The sequence below is a fragment of the Corapipo altera genome, unplaced genomic scaffold (assembly GCF_003945725.1).
Source record: "Corapipo altera isolate COAL_440 unplaced genomic scaffold, ASM394572v1 255, whole genome shotgun sequence".
Taxonomy (NCBI): domain Eukaryota; kingdom Metazoa; phylum Chordata; class Aves; order Passeriformes; family Pipridae; genus Corapipo; species Corapipo altera.
Window position 1 is genome coordinate 4,729,644 of NW_020884929.1, and position 27,061 is coordinate 4,756,704.

Below are 27,061 nucleotides of genomic sequence, written 5' to 3' on the forward strand. Positions count from 1 at the left end.
ATGGGAACTTGACATCCTGAGGTTAGTGTTCCAATGGTATTAGTAACAAGGTTTAACTTATCCAAAGGTCATTCTATTCACAGATAAAGATTTAGGCCAGTGCCACTCCTGGTTGTGTGTGTCTTTTGGGACAACTAGTGAAAGACTGGTTTCTGACAAGAATGAGAAATCACACTTTGCTCTGTAGCTAAAGTCGTGTTGCCAAATATGTAAGCATTATTTAAGAAATTTCTCAGGTTAGAGTAACAAAAAGGAAAAAGGAGCTCTGTGATCTGTTTCTGCCAGTTATCAGACACAGGGAGCTATTAGGTGGTCTGTGAAGGGGGGAATCTTGCTGTGTACGTGTTTTTAACCTTTGGGAAATCGACTTTTTAAACCAGATTTTAAGGTTAAAGCCTAAGAAAGTATAAATAATCCATTTTGATGTTAAAAGAGAATGTGATTTTAATCCAGCAATTGCATGAGGGAAATACTGGAATAAGATTCCTGCACTAAATCCATGTAGCAGGTAAGCCATTCTTTATGTCTTAAACTTATTGTAAAGCTGGCCTTGGTGATTTTTTGGTTTTAAAGTTTTTCAATAAAAGTCCTAAAAAACCAGTTACATGTGAAGGGGTTTTTTTCTTTCTTGTTAACAGGTGTTCAAAGTGCATCTTGCTGTCATGCTGTAATCCTTTTTATTCCTACTAGAGCTGTAGCACAAGGAGAGCAGTTAATCTACAGGACGTGATAAAAGCTTCCCATAACAAACACTGGTACTGCTTTGATGTTTTTCTACATGCAGTGCCTAGCAAAGAAAATAAGCTTGTATCAGCTAATTAAGATACCATCGTAATTCCAATTTTATACTTGCCAATGCCTTCATTGTGCTCGAATTTCCCAGACTAATTTAAAATCCTTTCTACTTTTAAAAGGGTCCAAAATACGTACAACTTTTGGCTGCTGTGTTCCAAGCAAGGGTACCATACTAAACTTGGAGTGGGTAGTTTGCTTTGTCTGTATTGCAAAGGACAGGCTTAGGGCAGAGCGAGAGGTTGAATCTGGTGTGTTATCCATGAGGAACCCAGGTACACTTGTTTGGTGTTTTGTTCCCATGCTTCTCTTCTGGCACCTGATCATGTTGTGGAACAGAACACATCTAATAATTGTCAAATGGAGCTTCTTGTACTTTCTTTCCCCGAATCAAAAAAAAAAACAAACAAAAAACCAACCAACTCAAAAGGGATTGCTCAGGAATTTTTTTTAGCAAGGATACGTAATAAAGCACTTGTGTTTTATTACTCTAGAAAGTCTGCAGAAAGGTAACATAGGACAGAATGGAGTTCTGTTGCTTTTCCTTATGGGAATGTCATATGCATGTATAGATGTACTCTCTAAAGAGTAGAAAAGTGAAAATCCTTGGACACTCTGAATATTATTTTGTGTTGGTAGTTGCTAACACTTTGAGGCAGCTATTTTAAAATTTATTTATTTATCTTAATTTTTTCTGTCCTTTTTTTAATGTTGATCTTAATTACGCTTGGTTGGGCAGGGAATTTTCTTTATCTTAAACTGTCAGGTTCTCTGTCAGCTTGGCTGTAATGATAAGTTATACAGTATGGAAAGGAGGTTCTGTGTGGTCTGTACGCATGTAATTCCTTGTGAAGAACCATTACATGAGTAAAATGCTGCTATTGAACAGAATGCTGTAATTTGCAGTGTTTCCTGGTACACGTGGATACTTCCACACAAGATAAAACATAAGCGTTAAAATGTGAAGTGTGTCATTAAGGATTGTTATTCTCTTGTGGTGTAAATTAGCCCCTTTTCCAAATATGAGTATTTTAAGTACTGTGCTGGTAAAGGAAAAAGTTTTGCCAAAGAAGTTTGACTTACACTGCTAGAAAGTAACAAGAGTGATGATACACAGCGGACAAAGTGTTAAGGATGAGTCTTAGCAACTGTAAAAGCTTTTTATATCCTCTTCAGACCTAGTCCATAAAGGTTACAGTAAGACATGTCCTACCCCAGAGTTAGCAAAACAAGGATGGACAAAGGCTCAAGTGCCATGTTACTGGTCACCTTTAGTGCTTTTTTGCCCCCATAAATTACCCCTAATCAGTTTTCTTTTTTCCTGCTCTGTTCAAGTTCCTGCACTGCAGTACTGCAGTGTTCCTAAAGTCCCAGCTGGCCTACTCATCTGCTTCCTTATTTTCTAACACTATGGGGAAAAAAGGAAACAGGAGGTTACTCCCCTTCTTACCAGGGACTTAGGTAGAGCCTCTGTACTTTCATATCACTCTAACCTCTGCTTAACTTCTGAGTTTGGGAAACCAAATAAAAGATACAGAAACTGTTTTCAACAGGTAGTGTGACATACTTCTGCTGTCACGACTGTATGCCATTGGCATGTCCCTGATAGTAAACTTATGGCATCTGAAAAAAAGCAAGTTCTTAGTGTCAAAGAAAAATGCTTCTAAGGGTTTGAAGATTTGCTGTAATTTTAATCATTCTACCTGCAATTTTAGTCATTCTACCTTTTTTCTTCTTTACTGACATAAATTTAAAAAGAAAGAATACATGTGTCACTTTCTATACAATAAGTGCTTAGAAGCACTAGTGATTTTTTCTCTGTTTATAAGAAGAGAAATTCCTCTAATGTTTGGAGCTTAAATCTGCAATTACAGAAATGTGATACTTTCCTCTACGTGGTTTGCTGCTTGGAGCATAACAATTGTAGTAGATGTTTTAATTTCAAGCCTTTACCACAAAAGGTCATTAATTTTCAAATACCTTGAACAAAGCAGCAAGCACCTGGGGTTTTTTTGTTTTTGAGGTAGGCCTGGCCTTCTGTCAGATGATCTGATCTGCTACTGTGCCCACAGTTACAGAATAATCCTAAAACTGTCTCAGTGCCTGAAGCGTCAGCTATAATGGGCATTTGTTGAGTTTTTGGTGGGCCTGTTGTTTATTTTTCTGATGAAGGGGTAAAACTGCACATAATCTCATTAGAGCAATGAATAATATTACTCCAAACAGAACATATTTTGCTGCTACAAAAACCAGGAAACTCGGCTACTTGTGACACTACTTCAAAATGTTTGCCTCGCTTTATAAAAGCCTGTTTGAGAATTCGCTTAGTTCATTGAAGAAGTGTTGGCTCCTTTTTGGTTTTTTTGAAAGCCCTTTTGTAAGAAAGAGATTAAACCAAGAGACTGAATGAAAGAAATGGGAGAGGAACGGGTGTCTTAAGGTGTAATTGAGGAGAACTGTGGGAGCACTGGGAGCTGGCAAAGAGGGAAAGGGGTGATGAGGTGTCATGCTGCAGTGGCTTTCCTCATCCTCTGATCACAGTGCTTCTGGGATAATGCAGCGGCAGACGTGTGGGAATAACCTCCAAACGAATCCAGCAAGCTTGGTACAAGTACACATGCTACTATGAGATAATTTCTGGGAGACTTTTGGCAGAAAGTAGAAAGGTAGAAGAGAGATGGTGTGATGGTGAAGGTACCTTTCTGTTGGAATGTTTAAATAATGTGAGATTCCCTTGCTGTTGGGACTCCAGTATGTTCTCACGTGCCAGTGAACATGTTCTCTAGGCTGTGTCACTCGAAGTGCTGAACCAGAGAAGTCCCCTTCGCATCAAGGAAATGTGTTCATCCTTCTGGTGCATACTGAGACCCTTGTCGCGTTGTACAGGTACGGGCCAGGCCTAGCGAACCGAAATGTCCGAAAGGCCCTGGAAAACCGCCCGGCCCATGAGGTCACAGCGCACAGGAGAGCCCCGGGTCCCTCCCCCGGGCGGGCGGGGCCGGCGCGGCCGAGGCAGCGCGACCGGAGTGCTGCCTGTTCCTCGGCAGGGCCCCGGCAGGTCGCCGTGCCTCTTACTCTCACCGTCGCTCGCCCCCTGCGGCCGCAGGGAAGGTGGAGCTACCGGCGTTCGGCCGGGCCGGGGGCGCCGACTGCGGCTCCGGGGCGGGGCGGCCCGGGGAGGAGGCGGGTCCCCCTTACTCGGCCTTGGGCTCCCCGCCTCGGCCGCCCCGGCTGCGGCCCCTGCGGCGGGCGGGCATGTCCGCGGCGCAGGTGTCGGAACAGCGGGGCTGGAGAGCGGCGGAGGAGCCCCGGCGGCCCGAGCCGGGCTCACCCCGCGGGGAGGAGGCGGCGGAGGAGGGCGGCCGGAGCAGGGAAGCCCTGGCGCCCAAGGAGAACGCGTGGACGCGGCGCAGAGCCCGGCGGGACAGCCCGTCCCCTCCCGCGGGGGCAGACGGGCGGCTCGGACCGCAGGAACCAGGTGCGGCGCCGGGGGTCGTGCGGTGCCTTTATTGAATCGGAGTGGTTTTGGTTTTGCTTTTGGTTGCTTTTTGATTTTTTTTTTAGGAACGAAAGGCGCATGTTTGTGGGCAGTGGAGCCGGGCCCGGACGCAGCGCGGCGGGAGCCGGGCCGGGCGCGCTGTTTGACATACATGGGCAGAGGAGGGAGGCGGCGGGGCGGGTGGACACGGGGACACGGCCAGGGAGAGGGAGCGCCGTGCTGGCTGCGGGTCCTGGGGGTTGCGAGTGGTCTGGCGGTGACCTCCGGCCGGCCCCTGATGCTGGTAGATAGAGCTGGTCACTTACTCGTCTCGTTTTGCCTCTGTTTATTGCTTTGCCGCAGCGCTTTTTTTTGCTAATTATATACCAAGGCCCTCGGAACGATCCGTTACTTGGTTTTGGTTTCCAGAAGATTTGGATTGTGGAGGCTTTAACTTTTGGCAAAAGCAGGCAGTTTGCTTGCTCTCGGGATTCAGCGTGTTTATGTGGAAAGAGCAAGAGTAGCCACGGTATAATTTTCTGGCCTTTAATCACTGCATGTAAGATAAAGCTGCTTTATAGGCACCACACTGACTGAACAGGCATATGGCCTTTATAGAGTTGGTCGTCAAAGACCCGACTTGAAATTGTCGGGCTTTATGCTTAGAGTTCCTAGAAGTTAGCAGCTTCTTGGAGTATTGTTCTTGGCTGCAAGTAAAGTGCTGACCTCAAAATAAGTATTTCAACCTGTGCTTCCTGAGAATTTCAATCTCAGCACTTGTTCCTGAAGACACCTGACAAACCTTTTTGTGATCTCACACTTTTATCCTTGAGTTAAACACATACTTCTTCATAAAGAGAAATATATAATTTATAGTTGCGAGTATACAGGTCAGACAGAGACCACATTCCAGATCACAAAATCTCTACTTACCTGAGAAGCAAACCTTTTGGCAGCATATATGCTCATCTTTGTCATATTGACTGTTTTGTTTGTGTGTACTGACACACTCATAAGTACCTATTTATGCAGAGCTTCTACAATCCAGCTTGCTGGGCAGCAGCTTGTGGTCTGGTCCATTCATGAAAGAAGACTTGTCACTCATGTTATAATAATGAGACATCAGAAGCATTGGGAAAGCTGCTTTTGTTGCATTAGCGCCTTATGTTTCACCTCTGTAAAGTTTACTTTTCCATTAAAGTGCACAAATAGTTGTCGAAGGAAGGAGAAGGCAGGAGGCAGTGAGTTCATACACTCGCATTGTATAGTTAATTTGTTGATTTTGGAGAACTTCAAGTTATTTTTCTTCTGCAAAAAGTTGTGCTTACCATTTATGAAATTAATATTAAACTCAGTATTTGCACTAGAACATACTTTTCAGTGGCCAGGTGTGTAACTGAGCAAATAAGGGATTCAGTGTTGCGGGTACTGGCATCTGTGAAAAACATATACCAGGGTGTGTGTTTTGGTTTGACCACCACTGAAAGAACCATGAGGTAAAAGACAAAGCTGCTGATCTTTCCTGGTTATTTGAAGGAAGGAATTGCCATGTGCCTCCACCTGCAATAAGGGATGTATTTTGAAGTAACTAATTGCATGTTGGCAAAGCAAAATCTGTCACACCGGGCCCTTATGAATGTAGTAGTATGGAAATTAGTCATGTGAAATAATAAGTAGATGAGCAGAAATACTACTGGGATGGAATGTAAAACTATCCATAAAGAGGATAATAAAATGTAAAAGAATCTCGCATCAAAGCAGTGACTGAATCCTGTTTGACTCGTTGATCCTGGCTTAATTTGTTGAAAGTTTCCTGAGAAATGCACATATGGTATGTTCAGTGATCGTTACACACTTGAGAAAATTGACCCCAGTCTGTCATCTTTGGACTTTCAGTTTAGGATGGGATTAGTTTGTAATAGAGGCAAACCTGTTTCTTGTTCCTGAAGTAAACTGTACTGCCACCTGACTCTAAAAGGAAAATGTAATATAAAAGACTTAAAATTTTGGCAGAAGAATTTGGTGTTGTTGCTACAACCTGTCATATTTTTGTCTCAGATACATTAGTAGGTTTTAATAGTTGTAGTAAACCAAACATCCAATGCAAACATATCTAAATTGTTCATGGGATGTTTGTTACCACAGTGTCTCTGACTAGGCCTCTTGTTAAACTTCTCTTTTAAGCAGAATAATTTCAGAATTATACAGCTACTATTACATCCTAATTTGCATTTAACTCCTGGAGAAAGTATAAAACTGGTAGTGAAATTAATAGGTTCCTGTCTAATTCAGGAAGAATTGTTTCATTGAAAGGGTTGTTAAGCATTGGAACAGGCTGCTCAGGGAGGTGGTGGAGTGTCAATCCTGGAAGTGTTCAGGAAATGACTGGTTGTGGCACTTAGTGCCATGGTTTAGCTGACAAGGTGGTATTCAGTCAAAGGTTGGACTTGATGACTTGAAGGTCTTTTCCAACCTTAATAATTCTATGGTTCTAGTCCTGGTGACTGTGGACAGAGGGAGTTAGATTTAGCATAGGCTGTCAAATGATGAAAGTTCCTTCTGTGCTGTGCCTTTCTTCCCTTGTCTCCCATCATAGTGTCCAGCCAATATATTGCAGTAAGTTTTAAGTTCTTCAGGCTGAAACTGTGAATTATGTATATGCCACATAAATAATTCGCCCAGGATGAAGTTCTTGAAATAATTTTATTTCAAAAGTTCTCCCATCTCTTTGTTTGATGAAACCTCAAGTATTACCCTTTTTGTAAGGTTGCAGAAGGGGATCTGAATGACAACTTCTCTAGTCTGTGATTTGTGTAGCTGATGTGGGTCTCTAATGACTTACTAGATAATTATTCAAAAATTGTGAAATTTATGAAAATATTCAGTGAAGCAAAATACTTGTGCTGCTGAAGAAGTTAAAGTGGGTTTGCTTCCTAATGTACTTGAATGACGTAGTTAATTAAAATAAGCACACACTTCATTCCTTTATTTTGTGCTCAGTTTGTCTTTCTTCATTGCGTTTTTTTCTGGGCATCAAAGAATACGTTTAATCTGTTTGATATTTTGGTAACAGAAGCAGTTCACTGCAGTGCTGTTGTATCAATTAATTTGCTTTAGACTGATAGCAAAACAGGTTGTAAAAGTACAGTGTAGAAAAGATATATGAGTTGCTAGGAATGGCAAGCTTTGGATTTATAAATTTGTAAATTATCTGATTATCAGATTTTTTTGAGTGTATCTAAGACAGGTATTCTCATTAGTTCTTATGAATACACTGAATGTTTTAACAGCAGCTTCTAAAAATTATTCCAAGAATTATCAGAAGGTACAACATAGACAGTTACCCCAACCCTGAAGGGATTGAAAACATGATCTTTACAAAGCTGCTGTCTGTATTTTAGTTGTATATAACAGCATGTGTGATTTTGTATGGTAGGTTTTGGGGGTTTTTTTGTTTTTAAACTGGAGACCTTATGAGACAGAAACCCACCTCTCTGTGCTCTAACATGTGCTCCTTTTAGACTGTGAAACTTTGGTAGAAATTGAGTCAGAAGTTGCAGCTTTCTGTGAAGAAACCAAGAAAAAAACACGTTGAGAAATGAAATATGAGGAAAATAAATAGTATAGTGGCGAATCAATCACGTATTGTGGATTTTTTTCCCCTATTCCTTGTTGTATTGAAAAACTGACTGGTTTTGAGCAGTGGAAGGATGCAGGTGTCATAACTCACTGCCTTGATTAGTTGTTCAAATGGTGTGGAGAAGGTCAATCTTAATGTTGTTTTTGCTATAAAATACTAGAACTATTGTAGGACAGGATGTTAGCATAATAACTGGGATTCTTTTTTTATTATTTTTCAGAGTCTTGGCTCTAAATCCATGCTCTAGATTTAAATTATTAAATTCTCCAAGGGATTATTTTGCCACATTGGCAATACTTTCACATTTATCTGTTAAAATGGTAGATTTAAGCATAGCTTACCTTGTTTAAAAATGGAATACACTGTCAAGTTTCAAACTGAACATTGAAAAGAAAATGTTATACAAGTTAAACAAGCGTGTTCCACTGAAGTTTTGAAGAGTTGTTTTGCTGGGTGATTTCAGCTGCTCCCTGAAGCACTTCTGGTATTTATGTGATGTTGTTCCTTCACAAAAGGAAGCCCACGTGCAGTCCAAGTAAAAATAAAACTTGAATATTGTCTAGAAAATCTTACAGCATAAACTGTGCTTGTATCTAAATTAGAATGTGTTCCACCTATTATGAATAGACTTTGCTTTCAGAATAAATTTGCAATATCATACCTCCCTATTCATCAGGAAAAATTACTTGCTGACAAGTTATTTGCAGAGCTTCAAACCATCCATTCCGAAGTCCTACTACTGTAAGTGTAGTTTGCCTTGTGATCAGTAGTACTTTGGGGATACGTCTTAAGCCCAAACTTTACTCCTCTTATCTCTGCACAGCCATCCAGTCTGCTTTTCCTTCTCAATTGTCATTGTCCTAGAGGATTGCTGCAGTTTTGGTGGTTCCAAAATTTATTTTTCATTTTTCAGACCCGTCATTCCATGTATCTTTACATACTGCACTTGGGATGTTTGCACAGCCGCATCTTTCTACAGAAAATACTTTGTATTAGGATGGTCTACTAAGAGACTTGGAAGAACCATAATAAAAATGGCTTTGAAAGCTGATTTCTGTTTTCATGTGGATGGCATCTTTACTGGATGGAGTTCAGTGATTGAAAGATCATTGGCAATTAAACTACCTCATCCTTGACTTTATTTAATTTCTCCCACACCCTCGAAACAAAGCTGAAACTCAGGAAGTAAAGTCATTGAAGATAACTGAATTCTTTTATTAACACAGCATGCCACTAGTGAACAGATTCCTTGTAGCATATGACAGAATGAATCATTTTAATACAATTAGGTTGGAATAGTTAGTGAAATAGTTTATTTGGAAGGACTTACTGAATTCTGCTGGAGCCATGTACTAAAGGTACCATTTCCGAGTACTCAGCGCTGTTATGTGATGTTGAAACCAACCCTGGAGTGATGTTAAGCACAGAGCTTTTATCTGAACATGGCCTAGAGTAAGTTTTGCCTGAACAGTGGCTTTAGGTTGTTCATGAGAACAGAACAGATGTGACCTGGGTAAAACCTTTAAGTGATCAGTTATGTTCTTTTGCTCTCCCACCCTCCTTTTTTGTTTTTCCTGCCCCTTTATCTTCCCTTTCATGCTTCACGCTAAAATCCAACTCCCACGTGATAAGTCCTAGAAAACCAGCCAGGAAAGGATCTGTTCAATTTATTTTTGAGCACGGCTCTTTTGGGAGGACAAGGAACTCTGTGGATTTGTTGTCAGATAGGGAAGTATAGAGTGTGATGAGTTATCAAGCCTTTGAATTCAGAAAGGGCATCATCAACCAGGCAATGTGTTGCCTAGTATTAATTTTCTTTTTGTTTAGTTTGCAAATACATCTTCCAAGTCTTAGATTACTCCATTCAGATAGAAGAGATTCCTTAAAACGAGTTGAGTCTCATTCTACTCTATTCAGACAGCCTCTTCTGTTGCCTGGTGTAATATCTAATATCTAATGACTAAGATAGTGCAGCAACATTGAGTCTTAAATTTTTGAATCCCTTGCTACGCCCTAGTGACACACAGAGTAGAAGTTCTGACAGAGCAGCCCTGCAGCAGCAATTTTAAGTAAAAGTGCTGTGAGATGGAAAAAGGACTTCAGTAAGGTAATTGGGCAGAGATGTGTGTTTACAGCCGTGCTATGGCCAGTTGGTTTACCTGTACAGGTAAGTGGCAGTTCTGTTGGAGAAAATTACAAATTTGTTTGCTGCTCCGCCTCCATAACCGTTTGTCTTGTTTTGTTAAGGGCAATTAGTTTACTCTTGAATGACAAGTGAAAATTAGGATTACACGATCAGTGTATGTTTCTAAAAGCTCTCAGTCTAAAGTTGAGGCTGAATGACACAAAAGAGGCAGTTTGGGGGTGTGTGTTTTGTCTTTGTTTTAAAAAGTAGATCTGTAGAAAAGGCAAATCCTGCTGGTAAATGACGTGGCCAAGGTGAACAGGATTCACTGAGTTCAAGTCCTGTGAGATGTGCAAGTCGCATATAGTGAAATATAATTTATATAACTATAAACTGTATTAAAATTTACTGCAGAATATGGAGTATGCATTAGTTTGTGCTTCTAACATTCGCAGTATATTCCAGGAAGCAGGCAGAGAGGCTTTTCAGAGTCACTGAGGCATGAGGGTGGGGTTTCCAGTGTGAAGCTGTGATAAGGAAGATTAGTCACTGGATGTGAAAGAGATAAAGGTTGAGGAGGTGATGTTATCCCTGTATAAAATAATCCACTCGTGATATTAGTCATGTTCAATGTTTCAAGCTTGTCTTGCAATAAAATACTGAAGAAGTTCCAAGGAATGGTTGTGACCACTTCTGTATGGAAAAACATGCGCTGGGATAAGCAGACCTTAAGAGAAGTTAGGAGATGGTTTCCTCTTATCTGTCAGTTCTAATTTTCAAGAAAAATTGCAAGGTACTAATGGGTTTTCTTCCCCTGAATTCCCAACGCAAAAAGTAGAATGCAGTTGAGAAGGGTAGGGAAAAATTGGACAGAATAAGAAAATCAGAGTCATATACAAAAGGGTAGTTGCACATGTGTTAAGACATAGAAAGTTTAAATAGACTTTTTTTCCCAATGTAAGTTATTGATCCCAGATTGTTAGGCCAAATATATTTATCATAAACATATCCTTTATGGAATTTGGGCATTCAAATTTATCACTCTTAATGTAGTTTTATAGTAATTTTCTCTTTTAATTTTTTTTTAATTGCCTTAGTTTGATTTTGAGCTATATGGCTAAACTTTATTTGACATTTGAGTAATTACTTACAAAAGGAAATTACTAGGAATTTGGGAATATGTAATTGCTTCTGTGGGTTTTTTCATGCATGCTTGCATCCGTATAGATTTCATAAATTCTATCTTATAAATATACCTTCTACTAAGAGCCCTTCTTAAATGTGTTTCAGGGGCTTAGTGTCTTTGCTACTTAAGTTAAAATATGAGCATTTTGAGATAGTCTTGACCTTATTAGCTGAACAAATGCTTAAATACAGTGTTAGCAGTGTCTTGTACACCTGCTTTTCAAGAGTATTTGCACTTTTTATAAATGTGACTTTTTCAGTGTAATTAGTGACTTTATGGAAATGTTCATTGACTTTGATATCAAGGCCTCAAAAAAACCTTTGATATAGTATGATAGATAGTTAAATTGAGTTGTTAACATATACCTTCCTTGCTCATTTAAAGTGCAGTCTAATTTTTCACCTAAAAATATTTTTCTTCCTTTTCAGAACTAAAAAATTCCACTATAGTTATAAAAGCGGCAAAACCCCGGACAAGGAAATGCAGCGAGGTTTGTATTTCTGGCTGTAAATATCCAATATGGTAAATAGCTGACAGTAGTGTAATAAAAAGATAGCAAGGTATTTTGAAGTTACAGCTGGAAGTGTTATGTTCTACTTTGGTAATAGATAATTTTGAAGACAGAGACAAGTAAAAAAAGGAAGGGAAATTTAAAATTAGGAGGGATGCTAAATTGATGTATGTATGAGGAATAAAGAAAAGCACTTTTGTTTAAAAAATTAATAGGATTACATAAAAACGTGAAGGGGCTGCAAAGAAACAGCATCATTAGAGCACAAGTGGTGCTAGATTGGTTTTGGAAATCCTTTTTGCATATTAAGTGATTTGCATCCTTTATGTGCATAAAATTACCATTATGACAACAAGGAAACACTGAATCTTTTTATTGAAAAATTAAGTTTCTAAAATTTTGTACAGCCACCCCTTTTTAGGTTGGTCCTCAAAGGTCTTCCAAAAACAAAAAACCTTAAGCAACAGATACCTTTAAATCAAATAGGAAGCTATGTGTAAGACCACATTTAATCTGACAATTGTTTATGTGTGCTCAAAAGTCATAAGACCTCTTTCAAAATTTGTACGTTTGTCTTCTGTTGTATTTCTTGTTTTTTAAAACTGCTACTTCTAACCTTTCTACTCCAAGGGGTAGTCTGACCATCTGAGTCACAACTGTTTTTCATGTGTTAAAAAGGACTAAATTGAGGAAGTAATATAAACTGTTTCTCGTCTTTGCAGGCTGATGATTTTGGTGATATCATGGACTGGCCGACACCAAGCGAAATAGCAAACAATGAAGTGAGTATCCTTTGTTATCTTCAGTATTATTTTTTTTTAAAGCCATGTTGACTTACCTGTTTAATACTGTTCTCCCCAGAGTGTGCTTTTGGTGTTGTAGGGTTTCAGCAGAAGTTTTGCCAATAATTCAGGATACTGTTGTGTGCTTGACTATCAGCACTGATACTGGAACTTCTAAACCCTTCACAAACCCATACCATACACTCATTAGTGGTGTACCATGGACGTGCAATGTGCCATATTATTCACTCCACTGTTTTAAAACTTTTATTTACCTTTTCTACTGTTTTCATCTATTTATGCATAGATGAGAAGGCCTTTGGAGTTGTGAACATGCTGCCCTCTCTTATGGCTCAGAATGCTTTGTGCCTATTGTCTTAAGACAGCTTAGTTATCCTATTCCTGTGGTATATTTCCCCCCCTTTTGGATTTTAAGTTAACATCTATTCCATCAAATTATCTTCCTTTCCCTTTATCTCAAGTGATAAATGCATAATATATTTTAGATCTCTTTGATGCTATTTGAAACAAGAAGAGAGCAGAGATCATTGTGAGTGGCGACATTTCACTCTGCTGTAGTTCTGCATCAGCGTCCCTGTGAAGCTTTTACTGTTTTCTTGGTGAGGGAAACCAGAATATTTGGGTTCATGGGTTTGGGTTCAACGTACATTTTGTAATTGGGTTCAACGTACATTTTGTAATTGGAAGTGTCCAAATTCATATAGTGTCTGTAAAACAAAATAACCCTTCGTTTGTATTTGAACTTAATTGTGTCTAAGGGAAGGCTTTGTGTTCAAATTAAATACAGCGTAGTACAGGGTACTACAGCGTAGTGCTGCAGCATCTACTGTATGTACTCCAGCAGGTTCAAAGCTGTCTCCACAACATAGGAAAATTCTTTCTCTTTGGCAGAAGCCTCTACAACACTTCATTTTGCAGGTAAATATTATAGAATGGTTTGGATTGGAAGGAACCTTTAAAGGTCTTCTAGTCCAACCCCTCTGCCATGAACAGGGACATCTTCCACTAAAGCAAGAGGCACGGAACCCCATCCAACTTGACGTTGAAGGTGTCCTGAGCAGGGTCATCCACCACTTCTCTGGGCAACCTGTGCCATTGTTTTACCACCCTCATCATGTAAAATTTCTTAGTCTATCTTGTCTGAATCTACTCTCTCATAGTTTAAAACTATTACTAAACCATTATCCTTGCCCTGTTGCTACAGGCCCTGCTAAAAAGTCTGTCTCCATCTTATAATCCTCCTTTAAGGATGGAAAGGCCACAGTAAGGTCTTCTCCAGGCTGAACAACCCCAACTCTCAGCTTGTCTTCATTGGTGAGGTGCTTCAGCTCTCTTATCATCTTTGTGGCCTCCTCTGGACTTCCTTCAGCAGGTCCCCATGTCCTTATGTTGGGCATCTCAGAGCTGGGTGCAGCACTGCAGATGGGGTCTCACCAGACTGGAGCAAAAGAGCAGCATCCCTGGCCTTGACCTGCTGCCAAATGCATTTGGTTTCTGGGCTGCAAACACATGTTGCTGGCTCATGTCCAGCCTCTCATCCACCACCACCCCCAAGTCCTTCTTGGCAGATCTGCTCACATTCCCATCATGCCCCAGCCTGGATTGATACCAGGGATAAATTAAACTTCCCACTCTTTGCTAAAGTGCTGGTCATTTTGCCCTCTTTGAAACCTCTTATTTGGTGGGATCTCCGGGAAGTGATGATCTGCAGTATGCTGGCACTACTCAAAGGCACAGAGTTCCCAGTAAATGCCATATTCTAATGTGGGAAAAAATAAATCTGTAACCACACACCTCCACATCCTCTGATCTTTGGTTCATGTTCTGTTTTAGTAGAACGGAATTGTAGGAGTTAAGACATAATGGCTTATAGTTTACATGAACATTGGGCTGTTGAGATTGTACGGCATCATGGGGATTTCTGATTTACCATTCAGTATTCTGTGAGCACAGCTTTTTAAAGATAATCAGTCTGGAATAGTGGGGACTGATCAGAATATTTCTTTCTTTCCTATGAAATAAATTTTCATGTCTAAAGGATTGAAACATGATTGTGCACTCTGTAGTTTTACATCTTCTGTTAAAAACTTCCTTAGTCTAAAAATTAATTTTACAGTCTTGCCAAATTAGCAGAAGATAAAACTATTTAAAATGAGACTTCACAAAACAGTTTTTAAAACTCGCCCTGCTGAAGAGGTTGAGAACAGGTAATAATAAAGGAATTTTAATAGCTAAAGGAAATGTGTGCCTCTTGCTATCAGCAGCCATACTGTCAGAAATAATTACCTGTGTCTCTTGCAGAATAAGACTGTAAGTCACAGTAAGAAGTCAACAAATAGAAGAGAAAAGGAGGAAAAATCTGATCAAAAAAGCAATAATGGAATCAAGGACAATCCAGAGGCAAAGCCAGATGGTCTGGCAGATAACACTAGTGAAGATGAAGCTCAAACTAACAACCAAAGGAAAAAAGGTCAGTGTGGGCACTGTGTATAATGCAGTAAGTCACTGTTGATACAGTTACATTGATTCCAGTTGAATGACTTGATGAAACTTTTCATGTTTTGCATTTTCTAGGTGATAACAGAATATTTTCTGCTTTCCACTAGAAAGCTTAAACAAGGCTTCCTTTCTCAGGTTTTGGAGTGTTCTGTTTAGTCAAGTAGGAGTTCTGGGGGAAAAGCAGCTTGTGTCCTGTTGGTGGTCTTTGAAGCTCTGACAATTTCTTGAAGATTTTAGTGTGACTGTACAGTCCATTACTGTCTCTCATATGTTTATTTTCCTAAATAGGTAGCACTATGTTAATTTAACTGTATATATATATGTGTGTGTGTTACTATATATTACTAACACTTTGGTTTTCATATTCTACTATTAGCTTACATGTTGAAGTTATCATTTGAAAACTAAACCAGGTTATTTATTTCCTTTTGATCTAATCTGTTACATTAAAAATGGGAAACAAACCTGTATCTCATTTAGTCAGGAGACTGGAGTAGGCTGGAGGAACAGTGGAGAGAGTTTCAAGATCTTGCTGCCATCAGCTGCTTTTTTATCTTGCTTCCCAGCTGGTGTTTTTTCATATCCTAAAGACCTTTGCTGTTTAGATTTGTTAGTCTTCCTGTATATATTGAAAAACAAATCCTCTACTGCTTTTGATTTTTTCAGTCTAAGTGGAAATCTAAAGCAAAGCATTCCACAGGTACAGCCTATTTTTCTTTTTCCCCCCTGTGTGGAAAGCACATTTTATATATTTACTTATTTCTTGGCTATAAAAATATGAAGCCCAATATTATAGTTAAATAAATTTAACTATAATCAATATTATAGTTAAAGAAAAAATGGGTAGTGGACATTTTAGGCCAGCCTACAACAAAATAAAGCTTTGCTTATGATTTTTGATGCATGTGAATGAACTTAGTCTGAATATTTCGAGGTAAAAATACGGTACCACAGCTAAATTCTCAGGAAAATTTTTATTTGTGATTGAAATCTTTATTGCACTGGTTAACTTTAGATGTTATTTTATTACCTCTAAATTTCATATGCAAGTTGTGAAATTATATAGTAACATATTGACTGTATACACTTACATATACTATAAATTCTTGGTAATGGAGCTTACATCTCAAAGTTTGTTAAATAAAAAGGTTCACCTTTATTTTGTGTATTTAAAGGTTAGGTAAGGTTACATTTCAGTTTGAGAAATTCTTATACACTGAATTTATTATTTAATCATTCATAATATCTTAAAATTTCAGTGTTAAGCTTCTTCTGGTTTTTAAACTTTGAAATTAACTGTTACTAATTTCACATGAAGAATTCTATAGAATCTTTTCAGGAGCTGAAACCTCAAGTATTAGTATAATTAAGAGTGATATGTTAACTTTTCAAGGTAACAAGCAGAAATGGGTACCACTTCATTTGGACGATGTAAGGTCAGGCAGCCAAGAAAGACCAGGCTCTCGAACGAGCTCCAGATTTCTGCTGGAAACAAACAAGTCAATACCTCATAACAACAGACGGAATGAAGCAAGAAGTGAGTACTTCTCAATCTCTGGGTCTTGCTATTGGTGGCAAATAAAGTATAATACCACATGAGCTGGCAGTTTATGTTGAAACTTAGCTTTGCCTAGTGCCTAGTAAAACCTAGTGTTTATATTTCCCAATAACCATCTGCATATATTTTCCTCTTCAAGGCTCCCTACAGAATCTTGTCCCACAGTTTTACAATGCAGAATGTTTGGAAATAGCCTTAGAAGGCATCTGCTCTGTCCTGCTCTGCTGCTGTTCCCACAGCTTGTTGCTACCAGAGCAACTGCTTGTGGAGCTACACTTTGAACTCTGCTTTGGCAATTCTAGTGATGTCGTTTTTACCTTTAAGCTGGACCTCAGTTCCATGACCTGTTTCTCAGCATGGCCATGTGAAAAGTTGCACTAACACCACAGCTAGTACTGTTTCAGGTTGTCAGGTGTTGTGAATATAGCTTGTCAGATGGCAGAAATCTTAGGCTGAATGTAAGTATTTCGTTTAAGTTTTAAAATGACAATATATGTTAACAGTTTAAATGTTTGCTCATTATAATGAGTACTGCATGCTACTGAGATGGAATTTATGAAGTAATTTTAGGAATGTGAAGGTAAGGGTTTGATTTGGATGTCTGAGGGATGGACAGGGGAAGGATTTTTACCAGTTATCACTTTCTTGAGCAGTTTTTTCTCAGGATGGTCAAATGACTAAAAACATGTAGTGTGAACTCTGCCTCAAGACTCTAGTGATTCGAGACCAGTTTCAGTGTGAGAGAATGTAGAACATCTCTTGCTCTTTTCAGAAACATTGTGTTGAAATTAAAAAAACGAAAACATTTCAGGCTAAATACAACACTTGCTCATGAAGGTGTAATATGTGTCTGAGCCACAGGTGCTCTCAGGGTGCAAAAATTAAACTGATTTGGGAAAATGGTTCAAGTAATACATACGCATTTGGAATCCCTAAGGTTAAAGGCAACAAGTGCTAAGGTCCAAATTTCCAGTGAGACACACACATACAGATTATGATATTTGTAAATTCTGAGTCTTATTTGACAGAAAATACATGACTTGAATACATGAGCATACATATGTTGTAGGGTTCATTAAAAATAGTAAAACAAGATTTTTAATACAAAGAACCATATCTTTAATCAGTCCTTTCTTAAATTTAGCAATTCTCATTTTGATCAAGTAGGGGCTGCATCCTCAGCATTCCTCTGACAAAGTGGTCCCTTGGCATCTGGAAGACTACCAATTACAACTTAAATAAACTTTAAGCAAAGGTCACTAACTGAACATGGAAGTCTCTGACAGTGTTAGGAGAAGAGAAAGAAATTGTGTGAGAGGGGCTTCCTTTTCTCTAATGAGTGAAGTGAGAATTACACCTGTCCCTAAGTTTTATGGTGAGTGGAGCCAAGGTTCCTGGGGTCTGGTTTGGACCTGCTTGTTTTCCTTTCTTCTGCTTCTCCCTTGCCCTCCCTTGCTATGTGCAGACCATGTATTTATATGAAAACCTTACATGTATTCTTATAGACTTGTCTTAGATTTGTGTGTGTTATCAAAAAGGCCTCTTTAAGTAAAAGTCTTGGTTTCGGGTACGACCAGCAGAGAACAGACTGTTAGATGGGCAGAGTCAGGCAAGTGTTAGGCAGCGGCTTCTAGGAACAGAAAGGAGACTCCAGAAAACCATTGCCGTGGGAATCCCATCCCCAGTAGGATCATCAAGAGCTGGACAAAGGGATCAATTCACCCTCAGCAGTTTGTAGGTGACACCAAGTTGAGTGGTGTGGTTGCCACACCTGAAGGACGGGATGCCATCCAGAGTGACCTGGACAAGATCAAGAAGTGGGCCCATGGGAACCTCAAAGGCCAAGGGCAAAGTGCTGCATCTGCATCAGGGGAACCTTGAGTATCAACACAGGCTGAGGGATGACCAGATTGAGAGCAGCCCTGCCAAGAAGGACTTGAAGGGTGCAGGTGGATGAGAGGCTGGACGTGAGCCAGCCGTGTGTGCTGGCAGCGCAGAAAGCCAACTGTATCCTGGCCCGCTGTGGGCAGCAGGTCGAGGGATGTGATTCTGCTCCCCTGCTCTGCTCTAGTGAGACCCCACCTGCAGTGCTGCATCTAGCCCTGGGGTCCCCAGCACAGAAAGGACATTGACCTGTTGGAGCAAGTCCAGAGGAGGCCACCAAGTTTATTAGAAGGATGGAGTAACTCTGCTGTGAGGAAAGGCTGAGAGAATTGGGTTTGTTCAAACAGGAAAAGAGAAGGCTTCAGGGTGAGCTAATTGTGGCCTTCCAGTACCTGAAGAGAGCCTGTAAGAAAGACAGAGAGGGACTATTATACAAGAGCATGTCGTGACAGGACAAGAGCAAATGGTTTTAAACAGAAAGCAAGTAGGTTTAGATTAGATATTAGGAGAAAATTCCTTACTGTGAGGGTGATGAGGCACTGGAACAGGTTGCCCAGAGAAGCTGTGGATGCCCCATCCCTGGAAGTGTTCATGGCCAGGTTGGATGAAGCTCTGAGCAAACTGGTCTAGCGAAAAGTGTCCCTGCCCATGGTAGGGGGAGTTGGAACTGGATGGTCTTTACGGTCTTTTCCAACACAAACCATTCTACAGTTCTGTGATTTCCAGCTGAGAGTTGTCTGCAGGAGGAGACTGTATTCTCATGATCATTCCTTCCTGTCCCATGTTGATCATAGGTTCTGTGATTCCTGAGCTGGCACCAGTGTCCAGTTGCTTCAGAAGCATTTTGGATTGACTGCCAGTCAGCCCATTTATTCCTCCTTATTGCTAACACCTCCTGCCTGACTCACCCTCAGGCATAGCTGGCAAACCTTCCCCTTTCTCTCTTGCAGCTCAAGCTCTGACCACCTGTCTCAGCCAGCACAACTGGGTCTATGGATTGCCTGGGTGCAAGCTGAGAACTCTTCTGTTACAAGGGTCTTCTTGGCACCATGATGTTTAATTGTGATGTTCTTTTTTTCTCTTCAAGATTGGCGTCGTGATAGAGAAAAGAGAGATGACCACGATGATGTGTGCAGCGTGAGGAGTGAAGGTGGCAGCATCCGAGGATTCTCCAGAGGCAGAGGAAAAGGGAGAGGCAGAGGAAGAGGGAGAGGCAGAGGAAACCCTAGCAGTATGCAAAGAAATAGATACTTAGACAAAAATTTAAAACTATGTTTATAATGTTATTGTTTTCTTTTTCTAATGTTATTCTTTTATGTTCTCCTTTATTTTGAAGTGAACTTTGAGTATTCAGTTGGTTATCAAGAACTGTATGGTGAAGGAATTGACCAAGTATTTCAACCTGAGCTTAACAGTGGTGTGATGTATTACTATGGTGATGGAACAGGAGTGCAGATGTATTCTGTGGATGAAGCACTTCTCAAGGAATATATAAAACACCAAATGTAAGTTGATTGCTTAATGTATAAATATTTTTAGAGATCTAGTTAAGATAAAATAATTGATTTCAAACAGTGTTGAATCCTTATCCATATCAAGATGGATATTAACCATCTCATTTGAACTTTTTGAGTTAACTTTGACCATTAGCAGTGTCAGCTCAAATTTATTCATTATTGGGGTGGAAAAACATGAGTAATGGGGAAGAATTTTAAGGAAGCTGTTCTGCATCTTGTGCTATATCTGGCTTTAACTTGTATACCTGTTTTATTTATGGTACACAGCCCTTTTTATGTTGTCATGTAATTGAGATATGGATGTCTCTGAGCTTGTGCTTTTGAGTACTGTTGGTCTGTTTGCCTATAAAGCTCTTCTTGGGTGACGTTTCCCTTATTTGCTCTCAATTTCACTTTGAGAAGTCTTGTTAGTTTTATGTTTTCAGTGTGTTTCACCTGAAACATGTGACTGAAAGAGAGTAGTTTTGCAATGATACTTGATTTTTCAATAATCTGAAATGTTTACTTTCTCATGTACACCATTAGGCAATGAGAAACCATCTGGAAGACTGATTATCACCAGGAGACAAGTCAAAAAGGGCCTGGAAGCCACTAGTTCATTTTAAAGAAACAGTTTCCACCACTGGCAGATATTTCATCCTCAGTACTTGCAACAGCATTTCTCTGCGATGCCTCTGTGGTGGTTTTTGATTGCCCTTGTATTCCATACAGCAACTTGCTTATTTTGTTCTCGCTTCTTTTGTTGCAGTTGACGCAAAAAGGAAGAAAAAAAGCCTCTTTAAGGGCAGAAAGTATCTGACATGTGGCTCTCAACTTCAAAACTTCTATTGCAGTCTTTTTTGTTATTCTTGCTGCCAGGCCCCCCTATGAGACCTGACAGTGGACATGTACTCCCATGTCAGGATAATCGGCCTGCACTGTCCTCAGACAAGTGGGGGAGGAGCACAGCCACTCCACTGTTGGCCAGATTTCTGGGCATGCAGTGTAGAATCCAGACCTTCTAAGGTAGGACATGACGATGTCCCCCTCTGCTGAGAAAAATGTCAGTTACGGCATTGGTCACATCTGACTTCTGGGTATATTTGTATTTTATTTTAGCACCAAGAGGTTGGCAGGTGTTAATAGAAGACTTGGCATGGCTGGCTAACCACAGCCATTGGTAGCTTGCCTGATATGAACTCCTAAGGCAGTTTGGTTATGGAGTTTGCTTTCCATGAGAGAGAGAGAGAGAGATTCTTGAACAGGTTTAGAACATAATTTCACTATTTTTATGCTCCTTAAGAAAAAAGTTCCTTTAATCTATTCACTTCTTTTATCACATGACAAATTATGGGAAACAGACTTTATTCATCAGTTACCTATTATTAACCTCTAAATGAAGGTGGCTTTGTCTACCTTTCATAATTTAGCTATAGAATATTAAAGTGACTATGCCAAAGAAGGAAGTATTTACAGAAGAAAGCCACACAAAACTGTTAGGTCTCAGAGTTCCTAATGGAGTCCAAGATAAATTAGGATATATTAAAGAATTGAGATTGAATCCTAGTGAATGGATAAATTTTAAAAGTTTACCTGCTTAACATGGAAAAATCTTAGAGACTGTGTCCAACTGAGTTGATGTGTAATTACAGGAAAAAACACACTGCTATCAAGCAGCTTATGCTTGTCCCAGGAACCAGCTTGATGTACAAGAGAGTAATATTTGTATTGCATACAAAAATATCTTCTGTATTCTTAATTACAGGCTGAAGTTGTCAGCCTGAAAAGTTTCAGTGCTTAGCAGCTCCTCAGTCTGCAAAGTGCAGAACTCTATTTAAAAGTCCTCTTGCTTTAGAAAATAAAGAAATAAGTAAAAGTTCAAATATTAATTAAAGAATAAGCAAATGGACTCTGAGAAAAAGGAAGAAGAAAAAAGCTGGAGGGTGTGTGTGTGTGTTTTTAGGTTTGTCCCTCTACTTGGAGCAAACTTGTGCATTGTCTTCATTTATCATTAATGGTCTTTCACATTCCTTTTTCTAGAGTGATGGACATCAAGTGAGGCAGTTTGAGTCAAGTTCAGTCATTGTCCATTTCTGCTTGTGGAATTTTTAACTAGGTGAATCGTTACAAGATTTTACCTTTACTGTATGACTGTAAAGGTAACATTAGTAAAATGTTGGTATATGGCATTTGTGCTTGCTTATCTTCTAAACTGGGAGGGGAAAAGGAATGTAGCAGCTCAGAACAGTAAATAGGATCTTCTTGAAGGCAACTTTTTGTGCACAGTTGCTTCACTGATCGTACTTAGCTCTGAGTAAGAGCTTAATTCTCCAAAAGCCTTATTCTCTTCTCTGTTTGCTTTGATTTAATAGCAGTGTTTTCATTTGTCCTGTCTTGTTGTTCAGCTTTGAGACTTTATATTCGTTCTGTCTTGGAACTGAGTGTTGGTTGGTGCTAGTAACACCAAGGTCACTGGCCATTCACTTTAGAGTTGGACTCGATGATCCTTGTGGGTCCCTTCCAACTCAGAATATTCTGTGTGTGGTTCTGTGTGTTTCATATAGCCAGCTTTTGCTTCAAATTTCTTTAACTACAAAAAATTAGAGAAAGAAATAGTATCAAGGTGCTCCTTAGGTTAATGATGGCTTCGAAATGCACTACTCTTGGTAACTTTGACCTTGATCCAAACTTCAGTGGAGAGATTTAGTTTTACACTTTGTTGAAATTAGAATTATCTTCATTTGCATGTGTTGCTTTTTTCCTCAGCATTTTAATACCCTCTTGTTTTCTTTTTGCACTACCTCTATTTTTATATCATAGAATTTTAATTGCTTTCTGTTAAATATTTCCTACCTGCGTTTTCCTGAACGCAATGAGGAGTAGTATTCCTTGGATGTAACATGCAAAATCATGATATGATGTGTAAGCTCTGTGAAAGGCCTAGATTTTAGTTGTCATGATTAAATTGGGGGTTTTCTCCATTCTTTTTCCTAGAATGTTTTCTCATTCTCTTGCTCTGTGTGACAGATCATGATTTGAATTCCTTACTTTTTCTCTTCACTAAGTGTAAAACATCTTGACACCCTGATCATTTCCTAGAGCATCTTCATTGTTGAAGATGTGTCTTTCTGCTGTTTGTCACTCGTCTCTTGTTCTGTGGTATTATCAGATTCCTGAAATGTCCTATCCCTCTTTATACACTAATCATCATCTCTTCTTTTAGACTTTTTTTCTCCATGAACTGTTATGCCTTTTGGTACAGTTTCATGACAAGTACAGCATTACTGTTTTTGTTTTCTCATCTTCCCACAAGCATGCTTGATGATTCAGAGTATATATATGTGCCTCAACACTCAGATAAGATGCTTAAACATTCTAATGCACTGGAAAGTGAAACAATAAAAGATGCAGTTCAGGATGAAGGTGCACTGATACTGCTGTGTGGGGAATAACTTATGCCCTGACTGTAAGCAGTACTTGTCCTTCATCTGTATGGAGGCTAAGAGAATGTTGTTTCCTTCTTTTCATGTAAGTAATGAGGGAGGGGGTGGGTGAAAGAAAAATGGAGCGTAGGTTTTGGTTATGTAGTTCATATATGCAAATGTAACAAGGCTTTGATTTGTACCCTTCTGTGCTGTGCTGGGTCAAAAGTCTGTCTTACTCTGTCAAGCATCCTTGCTGCTCTGTAAGTCTTGCTGAAAAGATACAACTGTTGAAGAATGATTTTGTCTGTTTTTTAATGGAAGACTTTATTAAGGAATCTGAGTTGCTATTTTGGGATTTTCTTTAACCTATAATAAGCTTAGATTTGTATGTTTCGTTCTACAGTGAGTATTATTTCAGCACAGAAAATTTGGAAAGAGACTTCTTTCTGAGGAGAAAGATGGACCAACAAGGATTTCTGCCTGTTTCATTGATTGCCAGCTTCCGTCGGATGCAAGCTCTGACTACAAATGCTGCACTAATTTTGGAGGTAAAAATCATTCAGAAGTATGTATGTGGGAAGTTGCTTGGTTAATTCTATGCTGCCATTTAAAGTTAGTGCTATGAGTTAAGAAAAATTTCTGTTTGTAATGACACAAGGATTTATAAAGAGGCTATAAATGGCTAAGTTGTTGGGTTTTTTCTTTTTTGGATGGTTTTAAAGTATGTTTGTCACACAGGCCCTAAAGGACAGCACAGAAGTTGAAACTGTGGATCAGAGACTAAGAAAAAGGGTTGATCCAGAAAAGTGGCCAATTCCAGGTCCTCCTTCATGCAGCCTACCTCCAACTGACTTTTCTCAGCTCATCAATTGTCCAGAATTCATACCAGGACAAATTTTTGGCTCACATACTGGTAAAGGATTTACTGTATAGAAACATAATTTTCGAAGTGTCTGTCTAGCTTAGGAAATTTGCCTCCTGATACTGATTTCACAATAGAAGTTGTACCTTTGTTAATGGTTTATTCAGCTGATCCACCTGCCAGCCTTGCACATGCAAAGTCACATGGCTGATGTGAAGTAGATCAAAATGTCTCTTATGTTTTATGGCTCTGACCATTTGCCAGAATATAGAATGACAGACTACAGTCCTGTAGAATTACTAATATTAATCTTAAATTAGTCATAAAATCTGCTTCATTTTTGTAGCAGCTGAAAGTTGACTCTTTATTTGGTGCATCCTTGTTTTGGATGGGAAACTCATTCACATTATTAATAGAGAGATGGCTTTGTTTGCTGACAACCCTTGGCAAGAAAATTTTTTACTAAAATGTTGGCTGGAATTAAATGGGAAGAATGAAGATGGAGTTATGCACCCATGCATGGAGATAGAGAATGGCATGGAGAAAACATATCCCTAATGATGCTGCTCTTGTTTCTGAATAACACGTAATTTCTCACAGACTGTTAGAAACTTTCCATGTAAATAAGTTCTTAGAATTGATTTGATCCTGAAATGTTGCGTGAACTGTGGAAAGCTGTCTCCTGAAAGTGAGAAGAAATTCTTTGATCGTTGTTAACCAGAGAGTTAGAAAAATGGTAGCTGTGGTTAAAAGAAAGAGCAGTGAAAGAATTAAAAAACCAGCAAAACAAAACCAAAACAATCCACGACAGGAACTGAACTACTGTTTTCCACGACTAGAGTCTGCACCGAGTTCTCCAAGAATGGGAAGCCCACTGAGTCCAAAGGAAAACACTGAAACAAGTAATTTTCCGACAATGTCTAAAGGACTGTCTACAAGTTTGCCTGATTTGGACTCAGAACCTTGGATAGAAGTGAAGAAGAGGCATCGGGCATCCACAGTCAAACTAAAGGTAAAATTAAAGCCCTTTAAGTTATTTTTAAATAAACAAATGCCAACTTTGAGATTATACTGGAAACCAAGATTTTTCACATCAACATATGTGATACTTGATAATGCAATACAGTTTGGATAATCATTATCCAATTCAAATATAAAACCTTTTCCAATTTAGGAAACTGTTCCTATACCTGATCAAACAGCAGATCAACACAAACCACCCCCACCTCCAGAAGAACAAGAACAAGAAGAACTTGAGTTTTTGTTTGATGAAGAGATGGAACAAATTCAGGATCAGAAGAATAAATTTACTGATTGGTCAGATAGCGATTCTGATTATGAAATTGATGATCAGGACGTAAACAAGATTTTGATTGTAACACAGACACCACCATATGTGAAAAAACATCCTTGTGGAGACCATACTGGAAACCACGTGTGCCGTGCAAAAATTACATCAGAACTTGCTAAAGTCATTAATGACGGCTTGTACTATTATGAACAGGATTTGTGGATGGATCAGAGTGAAAATGATGCCATGATGAAGGTAATTCTCTTAATTTTTGACCTGAAAACTATGTCTATCCAAACAGTTCCCAAATTAATTTCAGCCATCTGCTATGTAGTTGTAAAATGCTACAGAAGAGTGTCAGTAATTTGCTGATCTATTGAATTATCTACAGTTGAAAGCAAACTCAAGTTTTCCTTGTCACAGACTTGACCAAAAACAATGAACGAATATTTTCTAGAACTATTTTTAACATTTTGGACATGGTTCAAGTTTTCCAATATTTTCTTGTTCTTTGAATAGTTTGTTTCATAACAACTGCAAACCCCTACCTAGCGGGGAAGGGAGTACTGGTCTGAGATAATGATAAGAAAGTAATACAGTAATTTTAAGGTAATTTTATATTAAAGTTCTGTTTGCTTTGTAGTTTTTTAGAATGATAGTTAGAATGGAGTTACCTAAACACTAAGTGGTGAGGGGAAGGGGCTTTATCTGTGCACAAAGAGGGGAAGTAGCTTAATGGACAAATGGAGCATGTCGGTGCAAAAACAAGCTGACAAAGACAGAAATGAATGTTGAGAATAAGAGCAAGAAATAAACATAGAATTCAGAATATGGATTTTTTTATTTTTTTTTATTACAAAGGAAATGGACCAAGAAAACCAGCAAACGTGAACAGGACAGTGAGAAATAGCAAACAACAAGAAGGAATATTTTGTTGTTGTTATGGTCTTGACAATGTTTTAACAAGATTTTTCACGCACAGCATGCACACGCACACATGTCCCACCTGAGGCAGGTGCATGGGTACTTAGGTGTTAATTCTGGCTTACTTTCTCTTTATGAAATGCACTTGTTTCTCAGGATGATCTCTGTTACCCTGCTTTGCGTTTACAATATGCTTTCTCTAATTCAGCAAGAGATTGAGAACTTTAAGAAGCTAAACCTCATTAGTAAGGAAGAATTTGTTATTCTTGCACCAGAAATGGCTGGTCCAACCCAAGAAGTTCCTCCTGGACCTCCAGGGTTACAGAAAGGTAAGTAAAAGTGTATTTGTTTTTTAGAATCTTTGGAATAAATAACAACTCTGTAAGTGTTTTAAGTTTTTCTGCCTGTATAATATTTTAATTTTGGTTCAGTCAGCAGTCTGAGGGGCTTTTTCTTTGCTCACTTTTCAAACTATCAGCTGTTCTTTGGTAGCATTGTTTCCATTGAATGACACGATGCTGATATTTGTACTTCTCAGGATACCTATGACCATCTGAAGGCAGTGGTCTGTTTTGTTGTCACTATAT

The 27,061-nt window shown here is 39.1% G+C and overlaps 1 protein-coding gene across 8 annotated transcripts in view; it reads left to right on the forward strand.

Annotated features, from left to right (window-relative positions):
• Positions 1-3,614: 3,614 nt before the first annotated feature.
• Positions 3,615-27,061, forward strand: part of LARP1B (La ribonucleoprotein domain family member 1B) — a 34,424-nt gene continuing 10,977 nt past the window's right edge. For 4 of the 8 annotated variants that reach the window (XM_027658999.1, XM_027658994.1, XM_027658997.1 and 1 more), the window contains exons 1-12: positions 3,849-4,270; positions 11,650-11,711; positions 12,455-12,514; positions 14,837-15,005; positions 16,428-16,571; positions 19,564-19,707; positions 19,813-19,981; positions 23,801-23,945; positions 24,136-24,310; positions 25,099-25,271; positions 25,434-25,805; positions 26,683-26,803. In XM_027658999.1, the coding sequence (XP_027514800.1) occupies positions 4,048-4,270; positions 11,650-11,711; positions 12,455-12,514; positions 14,837-15,005; positions 16,428-16,571; positions 19,564-19,707; positions 19,813-19,981; positions 23,801-23,945; positions 24,136-24,310; positions 25,099-25,271; positions 25,434-25,805; positions 26,683-26,803 (1,957 nt within the window). In that variant the 5' untranslated portion in view covers positions 3,849-4,047. Of the gene's footprint in view, positions 3,679-3,848; positions 4,271-10,706; positions 10,774-11,649; positions 11,712-12,454; positions 12,515-14,836; positions 15,006-16,427; positions 16,572-16,787; positions 17,968-19,563; positions 19,708-19,812; positions 19,982-20,874; positions 20,999-23,800; positions 23,946-24,135; positions 24,311-25,098; positions 25,272-25,433; positions 25,806-26,682; positions 26,804-27,061 lie in introns of those variants that run through there. The other 4 variants (XM_027659000.1, XM_027658996.1, XM_027659001.1 and 1 more) reach the window with 4 other exon arrangements.